This window comes from Cyanistes caeruleus, chromosome 6 (genome assembly GCF_971803275.1).
Source record: "Cyanistes caeruleus chromosome 6, bCyaCae1.hap1.1, whole genome shotgun sequence".
In the NCBI taxonomy this organism is placed as follows: domain Eukaryota; kingdom Metazoa; phylum Chordata; class Aves; order Passeriformes; family Paridae; genus Cyanistes; species Cyanistes caeruleus.
In genome coordinates this window covers 46,315,467-46,343,291 of record NC_141706.1, presented here as the reverse complement: position 1 = coordinate 46,343,291, position 27,825 = coordinate 46,315,467, and the positions used below count along the sequence as shown (strand labels likewise).

Genomic DNA, 27,825 nt, shown 5'->3' with positions numbered 1-27,825 from the left:
AAAAGAATGAAACGGGGAAAAAAGGAGAAGGTCGCGATGTTCAGAGATGCATTTTGTTTGGAGATAGTGGGGCGATCAAAGGGCGGGCAGAGACAGGCTGGGTGCGCAGAAAACAAGTCAGCAGCCGGCGTTCTGCCTCAGCGCTTCCATCCAAAACCATGACCCACCTCAACGCCGAAGGCCTGGTTCAGCCCACAGGGAGGCGCGAAGCCTTTTGCCTCTTGGGCAAAGACTGTAATTCAGGTCTAGGCCTGAGGGAGGAGAGGAAAAAATATTTAAAAAGGCGTTGTACTCTCTTGCTCAAGTGTTCTTTAAGTGCCCATCACCACACTGAGTAGGCGGTGAGCTAGGAGTTGCAGCTTGTTCAATAGCCTAAGGCACGACTAAGTTACACATCCAATATGACACACAAGTGCTAACTGATAGCTCTCCGGGCTCTCCAAGTATGGGTCTCGGTCACTGCTTGTTCGCCGTGGCACAAGAAAAGACATTTGCCAAGGGTGTCTGTAAATTAGAACTACTACCCGTGCTGGAAAGCACCACAAGGTGCCTTCTCAGTTATTCCATTGCACCTTCCCCGGGGCTCTGATCTGTTGTTTTAAGCTTCCACCTTCTCTTCCTGGCCTGTGGCAGCCTGGAAAAGCCAGGTTTTCCTTTACAAAATTAAGGAGTTTACATCTCCTATAATATAGGCAAGTTTTGCCATTGATTTCAGCATGTTATGAGCCTTTACTTTCATCACAGGATGTCACCTCCACAGCCCTGGAATGCATGGCTATCTGTATCACTACAAAGGGGCTTTGGGCAGACAGACATTTTTTAAACTGTAATGGCCCTACCATCCATCTCACAAGCTGCCTGTGCTGGTCAGATTGCATGCTGAGCACACTGCGCCCAGAGCATGGCTCTGGAAGAGGATGGCTGCAGCAATGAGCAGGCATGCTCTGTGAGATGAGATCTGACAGACACTGCTGCTAGCCAGCTCCAGCTGAAATGGACTTGTGAAGCACTTAATCTCCAGCTGAAGTGTTTTTGTTTCTCCTCATGTCTTAATATGTGGCCTTACTTAACAGAAACAACAAAGGAGGAAAGCTTTGGCAAGCAGGACTTTAGGAACTGTCACAATAGAGGAAGCTGACAAGAGAGTGTTCCCGAGGATCACTGAACCTCAGCCTACTCACTGCATCATCCCCGAAGCAGATGTTCCCAGGGTTCCCCCTCTCGCTCACTGGTAGAGAGCTGACCGGCAGAGCTGTTCAGAGCTCCCACTGAGCAACAGAAAAAACAACAACACTCAATACAAATTCCTGCTGTGTGGGAAAACAGAAAGCAGTGCTGCAGTTTCTAGAGGTATCCACCACATATCTTAGGTCCCTGAGAACAGGGACTCCTATCCAAGTGATCACGTTCTTGGCATCCAGTAAGCACAAAGCTCAACTCTCATAAAATGACTCTTGAGGTTACAGGAGCATTTCAGCTTCCTTTTAAAGAAAAAAGCACACTTCTTGATCCTCATGGTTACAGGAAAGAGCTGACTGCTAAAGGAGACAGAAAATGTATTTAAGGTTGTTTGGGTTTATTGTCAAATCTCACAAAAGAGAACAAACCCATTATTATGAGGTTCAAAGACCTTTCATTTGTGACTGGCCTCACAGAAAACATTTATATGAAAAATATTAGAAAGAATTAGGTGTTTATTACTGTTCTGTTATTGTTCTGTCATCTGAGAGCAACAGCTTCTGAACAAAGACATTTTAAGAATTTGGGATCAAGAATTTGAGACTAGTAGAGGGGTTTTATGGGGAAGGGGGCTGGGGGAGGGGGAAATAGGGCCAAGCAAGTAGATCAGGTCATCTCAGGTGCCTTTCAACAGGTAAACTGCATTAAGCTAGACTTCACAGCCAATATATATGGGGACCTACAATGGCCAGACAAGCTTTTAGCCTTGGCTATGACAGATACAAAAGGGTTGAAAGTTGCATGTGTTCTTCAAGAAGGTTTTGCTATTTTAAAATAGAAATATTTGGGACAGCCATAATAGCATCCCCTAAATTTTCTGGGAAATTTCCTGGAGATGCAGAGAAGTAAGGAAGGAAGATCCTTCTCCCCAGTCATTAAAAAAAAAAAAAAAAGATCAAAGAGACTTCACCCTGAGAACACTCTGCCACTTCAGCAGTTTACATGGACCATTACCAAAAATGCCATGTTTCTGTTCTGTTTTTGTCATGCAAGCTTCATTTCTAGGGGAGCAAGAGGCTGCAATCCTACTAGACCTTCCATTGCCCAGTACCTTTCCAGAAAAAGAAGTCAAAAAAACTATCCCTAACTGGGAAAAAATAAAACAGAAATCTAGGTTAAAAATAAGAGAGATTAAAAATAAAAGGAAAAAGAAATAAGAAAAAATGGTGAAAAAAATCTTGAAAAGAAAAAAAGGGGGAAAAAAGGGAAAAGAAGAAACAAAACTCTTTTTTCCAGGCTCCTCTGAGCACTGCAAAGGAATAAATGGACATAAGCCTAACACTTTCTCCTTGCAGGAAACTCTTACAAGTCACACTAAGCAGGTTTAAAAGGAATAAAAATCCCCTGTGACAGCCAGGGCACTGAGGGATTCTCAGGTGACTCTTCTGCCTTTTAGGGACTTTTCTTTTTCTGTCAGTTATCTTTACTGAGTCTAAACAGAAACACCAAGGAGAGCTCACCCCAGCAATGACATGAAGGGACAAGAGGACAGGAGCTTGTTAGCATTCCTGGAACATCCAGCCTATTAAAAAAATAAAATAAAATAAAATAAAAAGAGGAGGGGGCAGGGAGAGAGAGAGAGAAGAAAAAACCCACCCTGGGCCTGCACATTGCAGCTTACCGCCATCTTGATGTCCTTGATGCGTGCCGATGGCATGGAGGTGGCTGGCACCAGATCAGCCCAAGAGAAGGAATGAAAGGCCAATGGAGATTTATGTGAGGAGAGTGAGATGGACAAGGTAAAATTGTCAGGAGGAGTTGTTAGAAAGTAAAATATATTGTGACAATTCCACTCCTGCCGTTCATCAATAAACTGACAGATCATTTAGTGTCAATTAGGAGTGATAGATGGACAAGTCCCCATGATCCTGGGCCAAAATTAATGGCTGGGAGGGAGAGGGTGATTGAAAATGACGGCTGACATTGAGAGGAAAGTCCTGAAGGTCCCCAAGGGGCCATTACTTGCCTCATTCCCTTGCAGATCAATGCAGGGACAAACCCAAAAACAGACACTTCAAGACAAAACTTAATCAGACTTCCTTTTCTTTCTTCTCCTTCTGAGTTTTGCCCCCTCACTTGGCAGCCTTCATCCTCTCTGCCTATACTCTTCACTTCACCATCCGCAGATAGCTGCAAGCTGCAGAGTGAGACTGACATCTCCCATGCAGCCAGGAGTCTGGCTGTGCTCCTAGTGTGGCAGTGTCATGGGGAAGTGTTGAGACTCACCTCAACACTGCTGGACTGGGAGTAGAGAACAGAAGCAATGACACAAGCTTTCCCCCACTGTCCCAGACAGAGAAACTCATGAGCACTTTACTACTCCCTGCTGCAAAACAGGGATTGCTAGAGGTTCTAAAACCAGGCACTCTCAGGGGTCATTTCTTATAGAAAGAATACAGGATAGTTTAAGCCCATATTTTTGAAACAGGAGGTTTTTAACTTTACTTATCTCTAGAGACCTTGAATCATAAAACCCCTTAATCTCTTAAATAACTTTCCTCCAGCTCCAGGGTGCAATCTCACCACTGCCCAGCCTTCAGAGCCTTAAATGATATCTACACAGGGGCTGGGTTACCCTGCTCTAAAGGTCACCCCAACTGCATCCTCTTCCTTCCTACAGGCACTTAATATTCACCTTCTTGACAAATGCATTCCTAGACACTCTACCACTTCCGCATGGCCATTTTTCTAAACAAGCCTTGATTATTCCAACTCTATGTGGCCTATCAGTCAGAAAGGGGAAATTCCAGTTGCAGCTGAAACCCCTCTTGCTGCCTTGATCCATCTAGAAGAAACAAGGTACACATGCAGGCACTGGAAGGGACTTCCTATTGAAAGCAGCACTTGTGTTTGCTTACAGGGCTATCTGAAACAAGTTGTGTTTATTCCTCAACAACCCTAGCTGCTGCCCGCAGAGCTGTAGGAATTTTAGGGGGCTCACTGCAAGACCAAAGGGATAAAGCACCTAAGTAAATTGAAAGAGACCCAAGAAGCAAAGAAATTAAGATATTGCTAGAGAGGAAACTGGAAAAAATTCTATGAGGAAAGTCAGAGAGATGAGATCAGAAGAAGCTGGAATTAAATGAATCATGGAAGCACCCCTCCTTTATCAAATCCTCACCAGTATGCAAAACTGAGTTCCCTTTTCCTTCCCCCACTGGCAGACACTTTGTGTTTCTTGCTTTTGATGTGTGAGATAACCTGACAGTAAAGCTCTGCTTTGCTTGTCACGAGTGTCAGCACTGATGTCATTAGGGACATCAGCAGAGCTTTCAGAATGGCACTTGGGCTCCATCCAGTGGTTAGAGAGCTGCTTCTGTAGGAAAACCCGACTGTAATTACTGTTCTTTATCTCAGCAAGCTACTAGGCCCCAGGTGGCTGCCCAGGTTCTTGGCTGGTCCCCTTTCTGCTAGTACTGGGGCTAGAATGTTGCTAGGACAGCAATGAGACCACCTCTTCTTACTGAGAATCATTCTTCTGAGTACAGGTTTAACTGGATACACAGATTCAGGTACACATGGCCCTGGTAGTACAGAAAAGTGAAATTTCTGTCACTACTTTGAACCATTTAGTTGCTGTTTGCGAAGGAGGGTTGCTCAGACACCAGCAGTCCTCATCATTACCCAGATTTACAAAATTGGACTCCTAGCAATGACAACTGTTCTATAAGAGTACTGGGAGTCCAAAGCAATCTTCCCACATTTGGCTTTTGAAAACTTGAGTAAAATAGATGATTTTGATAGTTCTCAGCAATTTAAATATCTGACACTTGCAAAAGCTATGGGAACTCATGATAAAACCCTGTATCTCACACACCATTTGTGCCAATTAATTTTTAAAATAATTTAGGTTGGAAAACTTTAAGAGTCCTTCCTATCTTGCAACAGTCTGGGAGAGCAGCAGTCTGATGGAAATAATCAGCAAGATGGTGACAATATTTACAAGTTTTCATAAACATGACATGAGCTGGGCATGTAAGGGAATGAAAGAGAACACAAAGGTAGAAAAACAGGTTACAAACTAAAGTCTACTGTAACATGTGCCAAATGGAAATAAAAAGAACAATTTCAAGTGATCATTTTGTACTGATAAGACTCTGAACTAGAAATATAGCAGAAAAGAATCCCTGCAGGAAAAGCAACACATATGCAGTTGTAACTGACTGAATCTGTCAGAAACAGAACTAAAAGTTAAGACTTCAAATGGAGAAAGAATAGCATAAATAGCTACAAGATCATTGCACAAGTGGCTGCATTATCCCATCTGACCCAAAATATATTTACACAACACAGAAAATCTAACTGGAGCCACTCTGCTCATCCTTCCTTTCTAAGTGAAAGAAAAAAAAACAAAAACAAAAAAAAAACCCACCCAGATTTTAACATTGTCAGTTCTGAAAATCAAATTACTTCTAACAGAATAATTCCCAAGTGTAGGTTCGGTTACACTGGCAGAAAAAAGGGCTTAAGCCTAAATCAGATATATCAACAGAAGCATGTTATTCTAACTACATCTACACTAGTGAACTTGGAGCAAGTTAACTTGATGGGCTTCCAAACTGAGTCCAATTGGTTGAAAAGCTGTGGGGAGATAGAGCCTGAGAAAACAGAAACAACAAAGCTACAGCAACATTGGTATGACATCAGCCAATGACTCAGACTTTTCACATGAAGGCTTTACCCTGGGATATGTCACAAAGCAAGCCCTACAGGCCAGCATCTCAGACTTTTTTAAGGGAGGGAAGAGAGATTAGCTTGGGGAGAATACACAGGAAGGCAAAGCCAGGAGAATTAGTTGTGCAAAACCCTTGCACCTCATATGACTGGAGAAAGAACAAACTTCTTCATAAAATTTATTCAATAAAATCCCTTATTACAAATGAGCACTGTCAGATATGACATATCACATGCATGACTGAGCAAGGGACACATCCTGGTCTCATGTCTCAGTGTGCAGATTCTCAGAGGCAGAAAGGTCTGCAACCCTGTGTTCTGTTCTGCTTCTCCAGCTGAACTACATCCAATGTCACAGAAGCCCTTACTCCAGACGCTTAAAATGTCTTGTAAACCATGCAGTTGAGATGCTGGGGAAGCACCACCCACAACTACTGCTGCAAATCTGTAGGATAAAGCTAATGTCAAACAATGGAAAACATGGTAAAATAGCACGTGGCACAGTGCTGTTACATTAGGAACCTGTTCACTGTCCTTCAGGGCACATTAGGCACAGTCCTGCATATCTATTACCTCCAATCCAGTCCTTCACCTGACCAACAATTACATAACTTATTTTTCCTAAGCAATGAAATTGAACCTTCTTGTCTGCTGTCACATTTCCATAAAGCTTATGTCTGGTTCTGCAAAGATCCGGGATCACTGGTGGCACTTTTCTAATATGCTGAGGTGAATGCATCTTTGCAATGGCAACTTCCAGCTGCAGCCAGCCAATGAAATATAACCATTATCAGGGTCAAACTGGAGAGCAACAGGAGTTCAGGCTGAGAGCTGTATTCCCTTGCTTTATTCTAGTCTCCAGATTTCGACTATTGCTTTTTCAGAGACAAATAGACTGATAATTTTCTCAAAAAATACTGTTTTTTGGAAAGGCTACACCAGAATACAGACCACCTGTCTCCCCTCCCAAGAAATACTGACTGTATAACAGGTTTCTGGTTGATTCTCAGTTTCAGAAAAGAAAACACATAACTTTTCATAAATCAGAGTGCCTCCAAAGTATATATAAAGACAATAGGCCTTTAACTACACAAGCAATCTCACACCACTCCACAGCTGAGCCCTTCAGCTCTGTGAATATGAAATACAACATCAGCCTAACTTCTCAGGTTGGTAAACCACAACTATTTGAAATCAAGTAATCTCCTCTCAGTCTGAACTGTCCTTTAGTTTTCATTCCTATCCTATTACCATGTCCAGATATTTACACTTTGTCTTATGTGTCCTTCATGTGAGCATCACACTTCTCAATATACATTCTACAATTTGTACACTTTTTCCTCCTATCTCTTCTTGCTGACCATCTCCATCCATCTCCATTGTACCATAACCCTATACACACATAAACATTGACAAATTTCACCTTTACTGTCAAGGCTGATCACTAAATCCTGATGTGTTCATTGCACTCTTGTCAGTGTTGGGCCACTTTCCTGGAAAGGATGGAACCAGTCAAATCCCACCATCCCAGCTCCTGCATTTAATATGCTTATTTATGCTCTTGACACCTTCCAGGCACTGTACCAGGTAAGGAATACACTGCCTCTGGTAAACAGGGACATGTACACAGTTCTAAGCCTCGCTAAGTCAATTAGCCAATGGAACCATGCAAGAGCAATACTTCAAATGGCTTGAACAAGTTACATTGATATTGGAAGGAGAGGCCATCTAAAAGACACAGGAAAACTGTTCCAATGTCTGTGACAGCAAGGTCCAACTAGAGATGTTCCTTTATTCAACACCTAAGTCCCTCTTAATAAGGAAAGAGGTGAGGACTCACTTGGTAGGTGCCAGTACAGGATCATCTGCCCAGCCTCCTTGCCGGCGTGGGGGTTTAGGTGGTGGAACCTTTAATAAAGAGAAGAGACATGTTACTTACAGCTCTGGTCATGGCAAAGTCAAGCCAATTGAGACACCAGGTCCACACACAATAATGTAAGACTTCACCAAATAATGGAGAGATAGTGTTTAAAATACTTTTTAATCATAAAATAAAAATGAGACATAAACTACAGGTCAGGTTTTTAAGCCTTTCTCTAAACAAAAGATGCATCACCCTAATTAGTATCTTGACAAGTTTCAAGTCCGAGTGCCTTTGACTTTTTGAGGACATACAATACAGTAGCTGACTGATCCACAGAGGATGTGCTCTCCTGGCAAAACAGGGTTCCCTGGGAACTGGTTCAGTGTTCATCACTGTTGCCCACATATCAGTGGGAGGTATCACATTATGCCTTTCCTAGGGTACAAGACAGCATGATTTAGACATCTTGTTTTATATGAAGAATTGTTCCTAAAAAGTCTGCTTTTGTCCACTGCTTAGAATAGGAGGATAGATGCCAAGTTCAGACACACTGATCCATACCCAAACTCTTCCAAAGTTAGTTGGGATGAATACCAGCACTGCCTCCACTGAAATCCAAAGGGGAAGATCATCTGGAGCTTAAAGACATCCCCTGCTATTTTCTTGCATTGTCTTGTGTGGCACTCTGCCACAAAGCAAGAGAAAATGGGAATTCAGCTTGGGGCTTATGATGGGAATTTTCAAATGGGGCCATGAATTCCCACCATTTGGAAGCTGCCCATTGCCATTTACCGTTTTAGGTTTGATTCCCCCAGCGTGAGGCACTTTGTATAGCACTGCCTTCAGTGTTCTGCATAGCAAGCAATGATGAAAGCAGAGGCAAGGTGAACCCAGCCTACCTAGCTCCCAATTGATGGTGCCCAATGAGGGAAGATCGATTACAGGGACCTGTGAATGGACCATCATGATGAAGAATGACTGGGTAAACAATGTCCCTAAACAGAGAAAAAATGCTAACCACAAAGTAGTGGTGGGGGCACAGGTGGCTTCCACAGCTTTTATTAAGAAAGTGAATGAGTGGGATGACTCCTGAGGAGTTCTGACTTCAGAGAGGACCTTGCATGTGTGCTGGGGTCAACCCTGAGCCAAAGCCAAATCGCCTCTTGCCACAGATGAGGACAGGGTCGAGCTAACCCCTGATGGTAGGGGTCTTGCATGTTTATTTCTTGAAGTATAAGCACTGTTTGTGAGTGTGGGAAATTAAGAGACCCTGCCAGGGGCAGCCTCTGCCTGCTGCAGGGAGAGGGTATGACCCTGCATAGCTCCCTGATAGGAGCAAAAATAGTCATCCTCCAAAAATAAACAGGGAGCAGGAATGAGGCAGGAGCTGCAGTCCCAAAATACCAACTTTCTTCAGCAAAGGGAGCACAGGAGGGCAGAGGGACAGGCAGGGAGCGTGAAATGCAGGAAACAGCCTCCTTATATGGGCTCATCCGTAGGGGACAGAGCTCAGTCGACTGGAATGACCATGTCACAGAATGTGAAGCCTTCAGGGGCCCAAGTGAATGGAGTTTTCTGATCTTTAAATGATTCCCCCAGATTCTTAAGATGCCAAACCAGAGAAGAGGCTACAGTGCCAAAAAAGGAGCATTTTGAATTCAGTTGATCTGGACACACCCAGAGCCCAGGAAAAAGTGGGAACACACACCACATATGGGCGTGCATGCCCACACAAACATCCCTATTCCCGTTACACACACCCCTAACTCAAAAACACACTCCTTCCCACACAGATGCTTCCCATGCAAACAACCCCCTTCCCCCTCACACCATCCCTTTGATAGCCAGCAAGCCGTATTTCTAACACACAGCCTCACAACTCCTCACAAAGGTGCGTGAGGATACAAAAATAACACCAAAGAGCCTGGGCCATAAGGATAAGGAAAAATGCATCATCTCCAAGGCATTTCAATGCACCTGCAATGTAATTTACTGATCATCAAAACTAGCCTTCAGATCAAAGATAACTCAAGTAGGGCACACCAGATCAGAGGGTGATAACAATATCTGGCCCAGTCTTTGCACAAGGCATGACTCCAGGGCATCTAGGGGTTTGATTCCAATGTCTTGCCAATGTTATAACGTGTTCCCATTGATCATACACACCAGGCAACCCTGAGTGTCTGTCAGATCCTGAAAAACACCTCACATACTCCTACAGGTCTTTTATTCCTCTTGCAATAAATCAGGTAATTCTTTCTGAATTGCCTACAGGAGCACTAGCAACAGGAAAGGCAATGTTAAGTGTCAGCTGAGGAGAAATAGTTTTTCTTTGTTAGCTACCTGGAAAGTGGTGCAAGAAGGTCACATGCCACATATACTTTTGTCAAGTAAATAAACTTACCTTCATACACTTTCACAGTTCCAAAACCTCAGCATAATTTACGACTGAGAATGCAGTGTTGTGCTTTGCCATAATACAGTGACAGGTAGGGACTTTGCAGCAGCAAGCAAGAGCTCGAGGCAGAAAGTGGGACAAAAGTCAACCCCAGAGGGATCAGAGCAGAAACAGGGTAAACTGTTCTTCTGTAATGCAGCAAATGTGCTCCTAAACATACCTTTTTGGTGAAAAAGACTGGGGGATTTAAATGATCAGAACTTGTTGGTACCTACTGTTATACCTTAGGCAAGACTTGTATGTATGTTCCCAAATGCAAAGCTTTACATCCAAGCAGTTTAGTGTCAAAACACTGAGATTCCACCAGCTCCTGACAACAGTGTTGTGTCTCAGCCCTTGCTGCTCAGTCTCTTTCACAGCATCAACTAACCACTTACTTGCTGGGATTTGCCTTTCCACTTTAGTTTTGTCCGTTATTTCTCTCCAGAAGATCTCCTCTACTTGAGTTCTGCAGATTGTCCCTTTTCCAAGGAAAATCACTATGGTCTAAGTTTTTGTTTTGTTTGGTTTGTTTTGGTTTGTGTTTTTTCTCAGAAATTCAGCACCATTTTTGTGATGGCATTTTTCCAGTATTTCTCAGGCCACCTTTCATACCAACACTTTGATACTACATCCATAACAAGTATTTTGTCTCTCCCTTAGAAAAATGACTGCCCTGAATTACATCACTCCTGCATTAAACTAGAAACTCTACCTTCTTCTTTATTGTTTTTCAGGTCCTTTTTTATCAGACAGGTGCAGAATTCTCATCTGGCTTTCCCATTAAAGCAGAAATTTCCAGGCTACTTGTCAGATCATGTCTACAGTTCTGAAGGTGCCAGTTGGATGCTGCTTCCCTCATGGAAGCAACTACCCTGGGTGTCTCTGAATCCAGAAGGTCCACTAAAGTTTCTTTTAAGGAACCTACCACAACAGAGACAGATCATGGGCATGTTAAGTCCCTCAGATTCTCAGGTGGGTCTGGAAATATGGATTCATTTACCTTCATCAATATGACAACTCCTTTGAAACACTGAGCACTCTGTGCAGGGATGCAGGGACTCAAATGACATTGACAGTGTGCAACAGAGGACACACAATTCTTCTATCATGTCATAATTCTCCTAAAATATGTAGGATCTATGTTTTTCCAATATACAAACACTGTGAGATTCTACACAGTATGTAGGTGTCTTGTTTTTATCCAATATTGACCATGAAGTGGAAAGAAAGAAGTATGGGCAGTCTCAGGGATTCTCTTCTCCAGCAAGATGCCAGAGGCTCCCTTGACTGAAGGAAAGCAAATCTCCACAACCAGGCCTGATGAATTAGTTTTGATTGCTGCCATTTAAGGAGCCGCAAGTCAAATAGCCCCACTGCTTCTAAACAGACACATAAAATAATCTGTACTTAGAGCATGTATGATATCAAAAACACATAAATTCTAAGATCTATGCAAGCCTGGGCTTTTTGCAAAGAACAGCCTATCTCTGCTGGCTCTCTTTATCATGTCCATAGACGGTTCAAATAGTGCATCTGATTTTAATGAGTACCCTCCAAGGATTTCTGCATGTCTTAAATACCAAGCAGAAAAGGCTGGATTTGCATTTCATCCACAAACTGTCCTTCTTTTCACAGTCACTGACTTTCCTATACTAGGGAAAGTGTTACTGAGGCAGAAGTTCTTGGGAGCCTTCAAATATTCTCTGCCATCTATCACAGGTAAAGGAGCAGTTCATACTGTTAACCAGCTATCAAAATTGCTCTCCTAAAACAGTGGCCAGCTGTTTGTCAGAGACATGAACCCTTGAGGAAAGCTGTCACCTTTGCAGCATCTGGCACTTAACCTGTCTGAGGAGTTCCTGCTCTCCCCTGCAGGAAAACAGTGAATCAGCACACAACAATCTGATTCTCTGAACAAGAGGTCACCAGGTAGAATCCTCTCACAATCAACAGTTATACGGAAGTGCCCCTCCAGCCCTCCTAGGCATGAACATTTCTCAGTTTGCTACCACTTTATGCTACATAGGGTCAGACACTTTCCCATTCACCTTTCTACCTCCTACAGTTCTTTTGTTGCCTTGAGGTGGGTCCAGGAGCAGTCAAATTATGAAATAAATGTGTGGAAAGGGAAAAGCTTTTACTAAAATTATTTTCAATGAGATTTTCCCTAATCCACATCAAAGTAGATAAGCAGGCAGGATACTACTAGAAAGGCTGGGAAACATGGCTGACTAGAAAAGCTATTTCAGAAGATGTCATCAAAAGGCAAGGAGATAAGCTCAGAAAGCTGAAAATAACTGCCCTGCTGGTCAGCCAGTCGGGGTGCACGGGAGAGAGGCCGCACAAGGCCTTGGGGAGCTCCAGGCTGTGCAGTGCTGGGGCTCACACTGGGGAAGTTGGCCTAATTAGGGAACAAAAGTTCAGCTGCATTTTTGAGATTCCTCCTGGAGAATCTGGCCAACTTCCAGATGAGAGGTCCCCAGGAACAGGCTGGGAGTCCAGCATTTCTACAAGCAACCAGAAGACCTCTGGAAAAAAAAACGATGCAAACCCTGTAAAATGGAAGCAGGTGAAAAACCCAGTGCTTCCTTGGATGCTGGATCCTTTCAGTGGAGGGTATTTACTAGAATAACGCAAGAATCAAAACAGATGACAGAAACTCTGGGACATGGAGGGACAAATGCAGCTCAGGATGACCACATAAAGGGGAGGGCATTCACAATGTGCAATAGCTACGGGAAATTCTGCCTCAGAGAACCCTCCCAGGTTCTCAGAAATGCCAATTGCTTCAAGAGCTATCTACTGCCAGTCCACCCTACTCCCAATTGCATGCCTAAGAAGGCAAAACCCTGGCAACATGCCATATACAAAATGCAGCTACCACTGGTGAAGTCTCTACAAGCTGAAGATCACAGGGGAGAAGAGGATGCTAGAGAAAAACATTGCACTTAGACTGCAAGGTCTTTGGGAATGGGAAATGCTTGTTCCAGCCATACACCAACACTCTCTGAATCTTATTGCAGTGCAAATTTAGATACAGGAATGACTGTGACTGCATTACAATTATGACTTGTTAGGTCATGAACTCTCTAAACCAGAGCGGAAGGACAGTGCCAAAAACATTGTGATTATTTTTATGCAAATAAGGTCCCCTGATCAACACTCAGCTGAATACAGCTGGTGGTGGGTTCCTCACTTGCATGTTTCTAAGTTTCAGGGAATATAGGGGAGAGCACTTGGGGGGTGGCTGCTGCACAGATCCCAACCAGACCAGACTGGAATGGGAGTTTGGAGCTGGGTGCCAACCACTGTGCAAGGGTAAGAACTGGGTCAGGAAAATACCGCTCTCATTAAAGGCCCTGATCATATCAAGCCCCAGGCCATGTCTACACCACAGGTGCAGACACACCTGCAAGCAGGATCCATGTGAGTCAGCTCAAGTCTGGAAATTGGCTTGTTTTAGGTATTTCTGGTAACGAAGCTGGTACCTCCCCAGGTAGAGTGCAGGTTGCTTCTCACACGGGGATCTCCACATCATTCTGCACTGTATTTTAGAATGCAAATACACTCACTCAACCCCACCCAACTGGGTGACCTAGCAATGTAAGAAACACAACTAGCTTTATATTTCAGGTACTTCCATTTTTTTATAGTTGTTCTTCCAACAAACACTCAATGAAAACAATTGTTCCTGACATGTTGACTTAGCCTAAAAAGAAACAGCTCATTTTTCCACCCAAATGTTTTAGAAACACTGGCAAGTAGAACTACAAAAGGTCTTTGATGCCCCCTCTGGAAAGGTCAGATCTTAAAATCCTCTTTCCAGTTGTTGCCTTAAAGCATGTTGTCACTCAAACACTGAGTGACATAGAGCCACAGAGGCCAGCATCCACCTGTATAATGGTCAGAATCAGATGCTGTCCCTGTTTTTAGTCCTGAATGACCTTAAAACTACCAATGGCATGTCAACCAAAGCACAACTAGAGGATGAGGTCCCAGCTGGACTCATTGGGACTGATGTCTTCCCACTCAAATGTTACTGCCCTCAGTTAGAAAGTCTTTCCCTATGGTACCAAAATTCTTTTGGTTCCATTTGCAAAGCAGAACAGCTTCAGGAGAAAGGACTGAGAGCCTTCTCAGACTCAGAACAGCTCATAGGCCTGTCATTATATATAATATTATAGTATATATAATGACATATGGAGGTTTGCCAATGGAGGTGGCAAACATTACTACATTTTTATCAGAGAAGGAAGAAGACATAAAATCAGTGTTTTCAGCTTAGAAAGGAGATGGCCACTTTAATCTCTACATCTAAAGCATGAGGTTCCAACACCGAAATGAACATCTGTTTATTCAGGACCTGGAGGTCCCTGAAGGCAAGGAAAAACCCTACTCTACTTCTGAAGGCTAGAAAACACAGGATGGGGATCAGGGTCTCTCACTGGTAGTGCAAGGACATGCACCCCCAAGGCCCACAGAATGGGGCCACAACTCCACAGGACAGGGTTTCAGACACACTGCCATTCCCAGCCACTCTTTACCATCCCAACAGATCCACCTCCATCCTGAGATTATCTACCCACTATGCAGGCACCCAGTGCAGGATATGGATTTTGTTATGAGGATACAGCATCTCAATCCCCCTGTGGGTCTATTTAGAGAATACTCACAGTGCCGCTGCATAAAGTTCTAGCTTTCCTTTCAGACAGGGACTAAAGAAAACTAGTGGAGGGACTTCTCCAGGGCCCCAGAGCAAATCTACGGCAAAGCCACGATAAGAAGCCAGTAAAATCTTGGCTCACAACCACATTCATACTGCTTATTCTGCCTCTGCAAATTAACTGAAATATTAGGATACACCCTTTATTATACCATTGATTAGCCTTACAGCCTCTGGCTAAATATCCCAGGCAGTCTTGGAAGGTACAGCCAAATGAGTTATTCAGCTGGCAAAAATTCAGATGTAAGATGAGTGGTTTGCCAAAAGATGCAAAACAAGTTTCAGAGCAGGCAGATGGCTGCAGGGCAGGACTTCAGCAGGTAAGTTCACATCAACAACCAACATGGGGCTGTTTCAGTATTCAAGCAGCTACAAAGTTATCTTCAACACAGCAAGAGGAAAGGGACCAAATCCAGGAAGAGTTCAGACTGTAACACTCAGCAAAGCCCAAAGGGAGTTCAGAGAAGGGTGATATGAGGCATCAGGGGATGAAGGGGCCAACTTCGGACAAATGACTCAAGAAGCCAAGTATTTCAGATTGGCCAGCCAATGACTAAGGGAGGGATATACTGCAACAAGACTCAAATCACACTTTATAACATAAAGTTCCACTAACAGTTGATTTGGAAGAGACTGATGATACAGTTAACAGAAGTTTGTAAGCATACAGTACTATAAGTTAGAAGCAGCTTACTGATCAGTCAGATTTCTGAACACTCAGTTAACCATTTACAGACTTCTACAAATGGAAAATACTATAAAGTGTGACTGTCATGCTTAAGAGCATAAGCCTGAATAAAGAAAACAGGAATTACCCAAACAAGAAGGTTTTCAAAGCAGGGATCCCCTCATACTAAATAAAATCTCCTTGCCAGGCACCATTGCATAACATCCCTGAAGCAACAATTGCTCATGTGGAAGAGTCACATCAGTAAAGTTATTTTAATGAAATTTAGCAGCCAGAAGCAAGAAGGTGCCTATGGCATGTGACCAGTCAGCACTCAACAGCAGACCTTGGGAATCAATGATTTAGGGCACTGTATGAAGGTGGAATTAGTTCCAGTGAAATGACTGTAAGGACTGGTTCCAGAGAGGCAGGGGGTGGGGAAGATTAGATCAATTATCAGTAAAAATTTCTATTAGGCAACCAGTCCCCAAAACTATACCCATCAGTGGGAGGTCTCTTTTCCTGATAAATGGAAAAGTGCTCTGGGCATAGTCCTGAACCATCCATCACTGCCAAATAAACCCAGTGGATCTTTTTTACAATATCATCTTTTGTACTACCAAGAGAAAACTGAGCTAATCTGAGCAGTCTTGACTCCCTTTGATGAGCATATCCTTCTGAGGCCAGAATTAATGAGATGGGTGATACGAGTTTCTTTTCTGGGCTTTAAATTTCACAGATGAATCTACTGTGCTACCAGTACTGGAGTGGTCCTTCAGCAGAAGGAATTAAGAGCACAGGAGAGGGTGTTTTAATTATCTAACAGAGAGCAATTCTAGGCAGAAAAAATTGGGCAACATCAATTCCATGGTTAGGAAGAGTGCAATGCAATTAGTCCAATGACTTCAACAGAAACGGCAGAACTTCTGAGGTTGTTTTAAATGGCATCATCCTGGCTTCTAATGCTAAATTAATGCTCAGGCATATTTTAGCTATGGTGCAGGACAAGAAAGGATATGTGTATTCCTTCTCTGTGTCATAGGAGCCTGGTAAGAAGCACTATGACATTATTAACTACAGATTCTAGCATTCAGTGCTGGTGCAATAAAAAGAAAAGACTCATAGAAAATACAAAGGCACATGTCCTTGTTACTACTGTCTGGTCTTCTCCTCTGGGGCACCAGCAGGACTTCATCATCCCTGAAGACAAGTTTTCCTGTTACAAGAGCAAAGTAACCATACTAGACAGCAATCTAGGTTCAGTCAGGTTTTGTACTCTATTAGCTAATTGCTGTCCTGACTTTTAAATGAACATAGAGCATTTTTCAGTGGCCACATATACATCTGTGACCTCAAAACAAGATGCAGCAGCTGATAAGAGCAGCTGTTCCAAAGATAATTAAAAATCTGTCAACAACAGAAACAGAGGATGCAGGAAAGGCACTGCATCCAAAGAAAACTTTTTATTATTCTCCAGTACTAGAGTACCCTCTAAAGGTAGTCTCCAGACACATAATAGGTTAATCCTACTAGTCCCCTTCAGAGGAGCCAGCGTCTATCTAGAAAGCCGCTAGTCTTACATGGTCAACCTTTTCCTGAGAGTCTTCATCCTAGAAGGGTCAGAAGGGAAAAAGAGAGAAAGAAGTTAAAAGGAGGCACTATGGAAACCTGCACAAGCTTGAAGATTGACAGTTACGGCTGTCCTGCAGCACATGCTTTGCAACCTTATTCACTTGAACAAAGCACAAAGCTGATCCCACCATTGTAACATTTTATATCCAGTCATTTATGCAGATGCCAACTGTGATACTTAAAGAAAAAAACAAACAACAAAGAAAATCAACTAAATGTTAGCAAGAAGAGAACAGACTTAGTTCATTTTCCCCATAGCATAATAAAACTCAAATTATTCAGGCATGTGGGATCCTAGAAAGACTCATATGGAGAGTCACTGCAGCCATGCCAAAGACCAGAATTGATGCTGGACCAGTCATAGTAGGGGTTATAGATTGTAGCAGGCTACAGCCCTTTTTTGAGAAGCTACTGTTTCTTGAGGCAACCTCAGATTCTCCCTGAGAGCACAAGCTGTAGCAGTTAGTGTAAGATAGGCATAGCTGACATCAGAGTTAGCCTCAGCAGATGATCTTTAGCAATTAACTGTAAGGGAGAAGCTTGGTTGTGGGATAGGTAAGTAACTCAAAATCAGCCTGTTATTCTCTGTGAAAGTTGCAAACTGGTTGAGAACCTTTTAGATGAGTAAACTGTCAGCACCAGCAATTGCAACAATCAATGCTGTTAAGATACCAAATGCAATCAGTGTTCCGAACCACTCAGGAGGAGAATCTAGAGTATCCTAGATTGACTTAAACCCTACACCAGAAGCATGCATAGGATGGCTGGAAACACTCCACTAACCCACCTGACTTTTCCTCTGGATTAAATCATCTCTCCTGTGGAATATGGAAGCCATGTGATTCATAAATTGCATATATCTCTGATGGTAGTAGTTTGGTATCTGAGTTCATTTTGTGTCTTCAGTGTCATCTGGTCTTATGATCTTACAATGACAAGAGCAGAGGGGGCTACCTGCAGGTTAGGGCAGCTGGGGTACAAAAATGTTGTTGCCAATGAGCAGCACAAATTAAATCAGATTTTCCCAACTGGTAAAAATCTGTTGGAAGCAGGTATCTGTCAGTCAGGGGCCTGCTTGTTCCCACAGCCAAAAGCAGAAAGGCTTCTGTGGGGTCCAACCTGACCTAAGCTTCTCTGGATGTACAGAGCCCAAGTGGTACAAGACTTGCATTAGAATGGAAGAAAATCCAGCTGGGCAACACAAGTTGAAAAAGCATTAGTGCTTGTAAACTGGGTGGTGGAAGTCCAGATAGCTGCTTTGCAAAATTCACCTGTGGGAACATCCTTCCAACATGCAGCAGAGGTGGCCCAAGTCTTTGTCTGCCTACCTGGATCTATGCTGAATAAGGTGTTTCTTACAGCAATAAATGCTTTTTAACTACCACCCAAGGACCACAGCTACATAAGCACGCTTACAAATACCAGCTAGGACAACAAGAGAAGAACACACTTTCAGAAGTGAAAGCACAGAGCCTTTCCCCGGGCTGTGGTGAAATGTGGCAGAGGGAACCAACAGGGAACTTGATTTTTGGGCAAACCCTGATATAAAGTCATTTTGGCCTACCTATGTGGAAATATTCTTAAAATGGGGAAAACCTTCATCAAACCTTTAGGCTGACCATTGCCTAGTAAAGCAGTCTCCACTCAAAGGATCTAAGATGCCAGAGACATGTTGGCAAAATCAGACTGAGACTGTAACAGGCAGAAATCAGGGAACTCATGAATAAGGTCCCAAGGGAATCGTGTTACTGTAGGATAAAGAGAAAACAGACCATGGAATTAGGATAACATTAAAGTATTTTTGCATACAGATTTCTTACAGAATAGCAAATAGTTCACTCTTGCTGAGAGAAAAAACAGGAAAGGAAAAATCTGCTGATACATTTTTTGAAAAAGCTTTTCCACTCAGCTTTCCAAATCAATCTCATCAAGAGCTCCAAACCTGGCCAAGCAGCTTCTTCTGATGGACGTCACCACGCCAGCATTCAGGCTGTTGGGTGCAGTGATGCTAGAGCTAGGAAAAAGGTTTGACTTTTATTCTATAAAAGTGTCCCAAAATCCTGTTAGGATGGGATAGCAAAGATCTTCAACAGATCTCATTATATGATCTGTCCCTCCCATTATATAAATAACATAACTACCTTGAGTTTCTCCCATTCTGTCAGAAACTTGATAGCATCAAGATGAGTAAATGTACCACATCAAGCCAGGGGATGGGAAAGGCCTCTCAGTGGAAAAAGAGATACATTACCCCTCTGAAAATGAATGTTTGAAATGTGGAGTCCTGGCATGCAGCAAGCAGATTTATCTCTAGGAATTCCCACTTACAGCATATTCCCCTGGGTGCCCAAGAAGTGCCTGCTGAATTGCCAAGGAGTTTTGAAGGCCAGGAACATGAACAGCCTTTGCTGCAGGAGAGTGCCAACTGCAGCAATGACAGCAAATAATCATGTTCCATCTTGCCTGGTGAAATAACACATAGCTGCAGTGTTGTTTGTTAGTACTTGTACTTTTAAAAAGGCAGGAATGCTCTGCATGTCACATGGGCAGAGTGGGAGCTTTGTGACCTTTCATGAGCCCCTTGAGGAGGTCTACATTTGAAGATAATGCAGGTACTTCCACACAGAATGAGAATTATGAAGTAGAAAGGAATTACAGATTTGCTGCTGAAGTTAAGAATATTCTTGTGGGAGATACACACAACAGGTACTGAAAAAATACTAAGATATCATCGCGTTTTCAAAGAGCTTGGGGGAAGTATATTAGGCTGCAAGGCACAAGACATTGCAACTATGCCCTGGGGAAGGGGGTTTTAACAACACATTTGTTGTACAGAGCAGCACACAGCTTGGAGTCTCTTGGAAAAGAGAGCCCAGGCCAAGCAGAGATCAGCAGTAGACTGATAAGATCTATGCTCCAAGTCAGATGATTTGCCTATTGACTTCAAAACAAAGATCTTTTTAATTACAATAATTGTTCATCCCCCAAGTGAATTTCCTTGTAATAAGCCCAGATGTTGAAACATGGATAGACAGGTACTTTTTGCTTTCTTCAAGCAAGCTGCTCTGACTGGAAAACACTTCCTGGATGCTTCTCAGTGTCATGAAAAGACACAAACAATAGCATAAATGGTACGTTCATACCAGAAATTTGAGATGGGTGGAAACTGGGTGGATTGGCATAGAATTAAAAAATAAAATAAAATAAAAAAACAGTCAACGTTAAACAGTTTTAAAACTTGGAGGAACCTCTGAAGGCAAAATCACTAACCTGAATGTGAAACTGCATATGAGGGTGTGAATATGGCAAAGGTTTAACACAAACCCCTTTGTCTTCAAAATCAACAATATGAATAAAACTTTCTATGTTGAAATTAATTACATGGGGCCTACTCCACTACTGCCAGTTCCAGGGTAAAAAAGGACTGTTTTTTTCATCTTGCATTTCTTTTGGGAAGATTTCTTATGAAGGTTTCAAGATGACTAGATGGCTGAATGAGACATCCATTTTAACACTGACCCCAACAATTAATAGGAAGCTAAGGCCAAGCTTCCATAAAAGTAAAAGTTGATTGCCAGTCTAAGGTGAAAGAAAAAACAATATTAGTTCTGTTAAATACTCACTTTGATAACAAATATGGCCATGTATAAAAAGCCTTCAATTTTGGAGCAAAGGAAAAGGCTGGAGATTATTTACACAAACATTTTGAAACAAAGACTTGTCTGAAGGGAGACTATTGACAGAAACAATTCTTCCTGGTGGTTAAGATCCGGTACTAATATATTTGAATGTTTTAAAGCATGGAAGTCCTCACCCTTCTGCTGCTGGAAAGCTCACTGATTTCAAATGGAACACAGTAAATATTTTTTAGTCTTCTTCAGGGTTGCCCAAGGCCTGGAGCCCCTATGATCTCTTCCCAGCTATTGAAATGGTCATGATGTGAGCAGTAAGCACAAGCCAACTCCAGTAAGCTACAGTCCATCAGCTGTACCCCTACATAATGCCTTGGTCTCTTTAAAACCCAGGAATCAGCCTATGAACTAGGATGGCCAGTTCCAGCAAGAGAAAAATTTGACAGTGAGCTACCCTAATGGGGAGGCCAGCTAATGATTACACCCCCTTTAACCACCAGCTGGTTTCTTTATGACTTTCTTTACCTATGAGGTTGGTGATTACTTCTATTTCTTAAATTGCATCTTCTGTACATTCCCTCACAGAATGCATCCTGAATGCCTACAGCATATCCAAGGGGAGAATCCCTAGGTGGAAGATGATTCTCCATTATGCCTACCAAAAGAAAAGAGCATACTTTCTCCAGAAAAAAAAGCCTGCTTTATGAGGTGTTATTGTAAGCTGAGCTGTAACAGTGCTATTTTCAACAGCATCACAGAGTCTCAAAGGAAAAATCCCCCCACAACCATTTTGGCACAGATGTCTGGGACACAACTACTCAGTGTAATAGGAAAGCTTTGTCACTGCACAGGGAATCAGGGACAGACAAAAGATCCCAGAACTCTGAGCAGAGTAGCTTGAAGCAGAATTGGTGCCAGGGTGGCCAGCAGGGCAGAATGGGCTTCCAGTTTAAAGAAGTCAAGAATATGTTATGCTGGAGGCCATTGACTGGCACTGCAAAAAGGTAAGCATCACCTCATTTAAACAAATATCATTGCCATCGAAGTGGAAGTCGGATGACACTTTTGTCCATCTGGTATGTGTCAGGGAGCAAAACTAGTATGTCATTTCTTGAGAGCTGTTCCTTCTAGCCAGAGATGCCTGTGGAAAAGCCATGCTAACATCCAACTGCAAGCTTCCAGGAAAAATTTAAGCATTCTGCAACACTAAGCAAAAACATTAATTGAAACAATTCAGATCTATTTCTGGATACTTGAGGATGTTGCTTCACTCTCCTGAGAAAGAGGGGCTCCTGACCCCTTCTACCATTTGAAGATGTACTGATAGAACAGCCTCTGAACCAAAGTTTTCCTCCAAAGACAAGTGGGAGCTGAGTTTGCACATTATTAGCCACAAGGAAAAGTCTCAGATGCTACAAAGCTGGCTTCTAGCATGACCTTTGTAGCTGTGCACAGAGAAAATGAAAAAGAGCATCACTACACAAACTTGTCAAATGTACGCTGGCTCTAGCAAAGCAAAGCACAAAAGGCAGGCATCTGTTTATCTGCCTTACTACCACAGATGGTGGCAAAACTGGTCACAAAATGATGTGCCTGCTCATATTTTAATTCTAGAAATTCAAATATCAGGAAGATATGCATGCACAAGAGGGAGTCCTGTATGATACTACTCTCCATACCTGACATGTGAGAAACCATAGCCCTAGATAGGACCCTGTGTGGAAACTATTATACAAAGGGCAATACTCAGAAAGGGACAGGGCAGTCACAAGTCCCAAATCTAAGGATAAAATTCAAAGGGCAAAGCACACCATGCAGGAAGGAATCTCAGAAGAAATTAATAATTATCCACTGGAGACAACAGCAGGATAACAGACAAGTCCTCCTGACAGGACACCCACCTCTCCAAGAGAAGCAGATGGGGAATTCTTCTTGCTGAGATTTTCATCAGCAAAGATGTCTTGGCGGGCTCGACGGCCCATCTTTAGTACCTGTAGGGTAGGGGAAAACACGAAGGAGCAGAAGACACACAGTTACTGACAAAAGCCGTTCCATTGTAGGGAGCAGAAGACAAGGCACGGCCCCAGCGAGGCGCGGTGCCCTCACGGCGACGCGCATCACTCGCCGCAGGTGTGAGCCCCGCAGCCGCCTCCCGGCCCGCCCCAGCCGCGCTGCTCGGCCCCACCGGCGGCCGCTCGGCTCGGCTCGGCCCTTCCGCCCCACGGCAGCCGGGCCGCCCACCCCGCGCCCGCTCCGGGCCGCGACCGAGCCGCGGTCCAAGGCCCTGCAGCCCCCCGCTCGGAGAGGCTGGGCCCGCCCCGGCCCCGGGCCCGCTCACCCCGGCGACGCCGCCCCTCCGCGGCGCCTCCGCTCGCTCCGGATCAGCCTCCATCCGCCGCCGCGGCCGCCGGTGCTTCCGGCGGACAGCCCGCCCCGCCGCCCCGGCAACCGCGGGCTCGGCCCCGCCGGGCTCGGCCCCGCCGGGCTCGGCCCGCAGCCCCGCGCCGCCCCCGCGGGCTGGGCCGCCGTGCCGAGCGGCCGGCGCCTGGCTGCCACAGAAACATCCACCCCCGCAGTAGCCTTAAAACCTTGGCCTAAGGGGGTCACCAGTGCTGCGACAGCTCCTGCGGGTGCTCCGTTAGCCCTTTCTAATTCCACTTGCGGGAATGGTGTCGCAGGCCAGGAACAGTCTGACGCTCTGCCTTCTCCAGCTTTTTGCCGAAGACACTTTTTACGTTCCCGCTCAGGCAGATAATCCCAGCCTAACAGATCTGTCTTCCGATAGAGGCTTTTGCCAAAGTCTCCTGATGGCTTGTGATGCTCTTCACAATTCTCCCTGGCTCTCTAATGCAGCTTTCCAGATGGGGCAGCCGGTCCCCAGAGCCCACGGTGGAGGCAGTGCCAAGGATCAAATGTAAGAACAACGATCATTACACACGTGCTTCTCAACCGTGAGTTGTACAGAGATTTCCACTGAGCTGTATAAAACGACCCCAGTCTGTTTCTTGGCTGGACAGATGTACAGATTAATTGTAAATAGAGCTGGGTTTAGCTCCACATGTTTAACATTCAGTTTTCCAGTACTTTGTTCCTTTGCCTATATTTTTTTTTTTTCTGCTGTCTCACATTCTTCACAATTTTCACCCATCCTCATTACCCTAAATAATTTCTTTGGCTGCTGCAATAGAGAACTGTATCACACCACAAACTACACTGCTAACACTTTGCCATGATGAAAATTGACTCTGTAAGTCTAAACTTTTAAGCCTCCCAGGAATACCTTTTACTAAAGGCACCAGATTTCACTCCATACCTGCTTAGCTTTTGCAGAAGCTCATGGTTTGGCTGAGGAACTTTAAGTCATCTAAATAAATTGTATCAAATAATTCTCCTTTTTTTCCATTCCTACTGGCATGTTCAATTAGTTGTGCTGTGATGATCTAAGGATTAAGTGAAATAAGATTTGTGGGCAGAGGTAATAACTTTTTATTAGACCAACTGATATAGCTGGAAAAAAACATACAAGAAGGGTTTCTGTGCCTGAAAGCTTGTGTGTTTTTTCCAGCTATATCAATTGGCCTAATAAAAGATATTATCTCCCTTTACAAACCTTGACATGTTCAAGGAATTCAGTAAGTGAGACATGATTTTCCTTTTTTGAAGCCAGGCTCACTGGGCTTTATGAAATTATGGTCTTCCATATACTTCTTTTAATTCTTTTTTTGTTCTTTTTTGTTCTTCTCTTTTAATTACAGATTCAAGCACTCATAAGATAGAGAGGCAGTTTGCACCTAGCCCCATGCTTTGCCACCAGGGCCATGGGAATACAGCCCTGCATTTCCCAGTTCTCCCCAACTCCTCCAAACAGCTGCTGCAACAACACAGCTACACAGATGCCAGGAGACAGAGGGGACTGTAGCTCTGGGGTTAGAACACACTTACAACTGACCTTCTTGATCAGAAAAAGAGCATCCTAAGAGGAGCATGATAGCAATGTCTGCTAAAACAGGAAGGCATCCCTGGGGCAGGAATCTTGGGTAGGAGTACATTTCCAGATGTGCTCCCAAACAGGTACCCTCCCAGAGCCAGGGTAGAGCCATACAGGGTGCCATCCTGGACAGACAGGTCATGAAGCAGCATGAGAGGTGCATTCACTTGTTTGGTACTGTCCTCCAAACTTCTCCTCACAATTCCCCTGGGTCCTCATCCCAGGCAGTACACCTGTACTTCCTATCTCCCCCCAAGACACTCTGTGCTGCTTGCTGCCTACCCCAGGAGAGAAGTCTCAGGCCAGCTGAGGGAGAGCGAAGTCCATGTGCAGGAAAGAAAACATGTAAGGACTTAGGGAACTGAACCTTGCCTCAGAAGTTTGACTCCTGACTTCAGAGTTTTTCAATGAGAGAGAACAGATGTGCAGAAAGAATGAAACCTAAAACCTGTCCTACCTTGAGTCCCTCTGGACTCCACTTATTGGAATGGGGGTTTGTCACCTACCACTGCCAATTCAGCGTGCTTGAGGAGGGCAACGGGAGGAAAACAGTTTTCATCCATCATTTAATGTTGTGGCTAAGGTGGATTTTGTTTGCCTTGAGTGCTGGGGTCACATTTTCAGAACAGTTTAATTCTCCTTTGTCCTACTGGTGACACCACAGGCAGCATTTAACCCTGGCCTAGACTGGCCCCACTCAACCAACCAAGAAGGAGCCATGTACCAGGACAAATGCCTGGTCCTGCTGTGGTTGTCCAAGGCTGTTTCCAGTGCTTGCTTTCTGTCCAGTTCAGGTCTGTGGTGCCAAGGTTTCTCTTTCCCAGTGTAAAGTTTCAGGTGTATTCTCAGCTCTCAGTCTCCTTACTTGTTCAGTTTTGCCCTCACTGTAAATCACACTGCTGCCACTCCCTCTCAGCTGAACAGCAAGTAAGAACTATGCAAGCATTCCTTTCACAGACAAGTTCTCACATCTAAGCATGGACTGTCTCCATTTGGTTTCAACACAAACCTGATCACACAGAATAGGACTAACAGTCCCCCACTAGTGCTGTTTACTGTTGATTTCTCCTTGACTGGCAGACACATGAATAGAGCTTGTGTCTGGTCCTCCTTTTCCATGAGAAAGTCTGGGAAAACAATCACACTTGAGCCCTCCCATATGCTTTTGGTCCTAGACCCCCTTTAAAGCAAGGGCACACACATGTAGTTAAAGCTACAGCTATGGTGCAAAGCCCACATGGTAGGACAATGACCACCTTATTCAGAGTGGCCAAAGGTTTTCTAAGCAGCTCTTTGACAGCAGTAGGATTTATGTGATGCAGGGTAATTCCAGTAGCAACAAGTAGGATTTATGGGATGCAGGGCAATTCCAGCACTGCACTTTCTTCCTCACCCAATCTTCACATCAGGTGGCCAGCCAGACTCCCAATTTTGATCTGGGCCAATTCATTAAAACATTAAGCTTCCAGTGGGAGGCAAAGCACTCAGCAAAGACTGCTGCTGTAGCCTGCTCCACATTAGCAGCATGCTGGCAGCTCTAAGCATCTCAGTTTAATTTTTCTGCTGGTTTTTTTCCTCCATGCACTTCCCAAGTATCTACCCCATCTCTAAGGAGTTTTGGAGGAGGTAAACAACTGCAAATATTTTTATTTCTGTAAGCTCCAAAACAGAATTCCCTAACAATTTAGCAAAGCTTCAAACAAGATGTTCCTCCCTCTGGAAGGTGCAAGGGGCTTTGACAGGAAGCAAAGGCCCACACATTTGACTGTCTTGATCTCCATGAGAACAGATGCTGTTCGTGTTACATCTGCCCCAGCTCAGACTGTCAAACCCCAGCCAGAGTTGCCAAGTGAAGTGAAATACTTCCTATGATACACACACGTTCAGTAGTCCTGTCAGGCTCTCCCTCAGCCTAGCTGGCATCCAGCATGTACAAGATGTGCAACCTGTTAATGACTGCTGCTCACAGCCACCGTCATCACTTCCAGTGCATGTCAGACCACGGGGCTTCCCCACTTCTTTTCGCAACACCTGGAGCAGAAAGTGAGTGGCCCAATACTGGAACCAGCAGAACACCTACATCCTTCTCCACTACTGCTTCTGAGCATTAAGCTCCCACTCTCAGCTTGTAACAGAAAAGCCTCATCTCAGCCATTAGCAACATAACCTTGCATTTTGTACTCTTGTATTTCACCTCATTTCTCCTGTATTAGCCTTCAAAATTGCCTACCCTCTTCTATAGGATATCCCAGTACTCCCCTGTATCAACAATGCCTCCAGTTTTGGATAAGCAGCCAATTTCATTAGCACATCCATTTTGGTGTGCCAAGATCATTAATAAAACCTGGGCCCAGGACCAGTCTCTGGGAAACTCTCGTAAGTTCTTATAATTTCTGTACTTATCTCCATCTTAACTAATAACTCACCATGCGGCACTGTAGCAAATGGATTACTGGAGTCCAAAGCAATCAGTTTGAATGCATTTAGTGTGACATCCAACCTGGCAGCAGGGTAGAGGAGGTCCCAGTGTGGAAAAGCATCCAAAATTCATTTCAGAAGTGCCTGGGGAGCTCTAGATCCCAACATGCATCCCAATCTACACAATAATGTTCCGTGGATACTTAACGTCAACAGTCAGAATTTGCATCTTACTTCAAATCAAAATTTGCCTGACATTATCTTGGAGCCACTAGATCTTGTTACATCTTTGCTCCATCAAAGAACTCTTAATTCCTCTTCCCCAAGCAAAGCACAAGCAGACAGTGAGCAAACAGCCTTATGTCTCCTCAGAGCTGCACAAAAGGGCTCACAGGGCATCCAGCACCCTCAGCTGCCCCATGGATTTCCTGTCAACCTGTTCCACCCTCCGTGTCTTGGGTGAGCCGCTGTCCTCCGAGCTTGCAGTGCTGTCCCAGCCCGAGGCCCCTGAACATACAGGTAAAGGAAGGCTCCCTGCAGCTGTGCCC

At 44.1% G+C, this 27,825-nt stretch overlaps 1 protein-coding gene and 1 long non-coding RNA gene across 4 annotated transcripts in view; one reads left to right on the top strand and one right to left on the bottom strand.

Moving 5' to 3' along the window:
* Nucleotides 1-23,330, bottom strand: part of IFT43 (intraflagellar transport 43) — a 42,936-nt gene extending 19,606 nt beyond the window's left edge. Inside the window, exons 1-4 of one of the 3 annotated variants that reach the window (XM_086893453.1) lie at nt 23,210-23,330; nt 22,773-22,862; nt 17,188-17,217; nt 7,754-7,821 (exon numbers count right to left, since the gene is read on the bottom strand). In XM_086893453.1, the coding sequence (XP_086749579.1) occupies nt 7,754-7,821; nt 17,188-17,217; nt 22,773-22,862; nt 23,210-23,263 (242 nt within the window). In that variant the 5' untranslated portion in view covers nt 23,264-23,330. Of the gene's footprint in view, nt 1-7,753; nt 7,822-17,187; nt 17,218-18,026; nt 18,093-22,772; nt 22,863-23,209 lie in introns of those variants that run through there. The other 2 variants (XM_086893454.1, XM_086893455.1) reach the window with 2 other exon arrangements.
* Nucleotides 23,310-27,230, top strand: LOC147652653 (uncharacterized). Its single transcript, XR_015288142.1, has 2 exons — nt 23,310-23,785; nt 24,627-27,230. It is a non-coding gene; the product is annotated as an uncharacterized LOC147652653 (long non-coding RNA).
* The last annotated feature ends 595 nt before the right edge of the window (nt 27,231-27,825 follow it).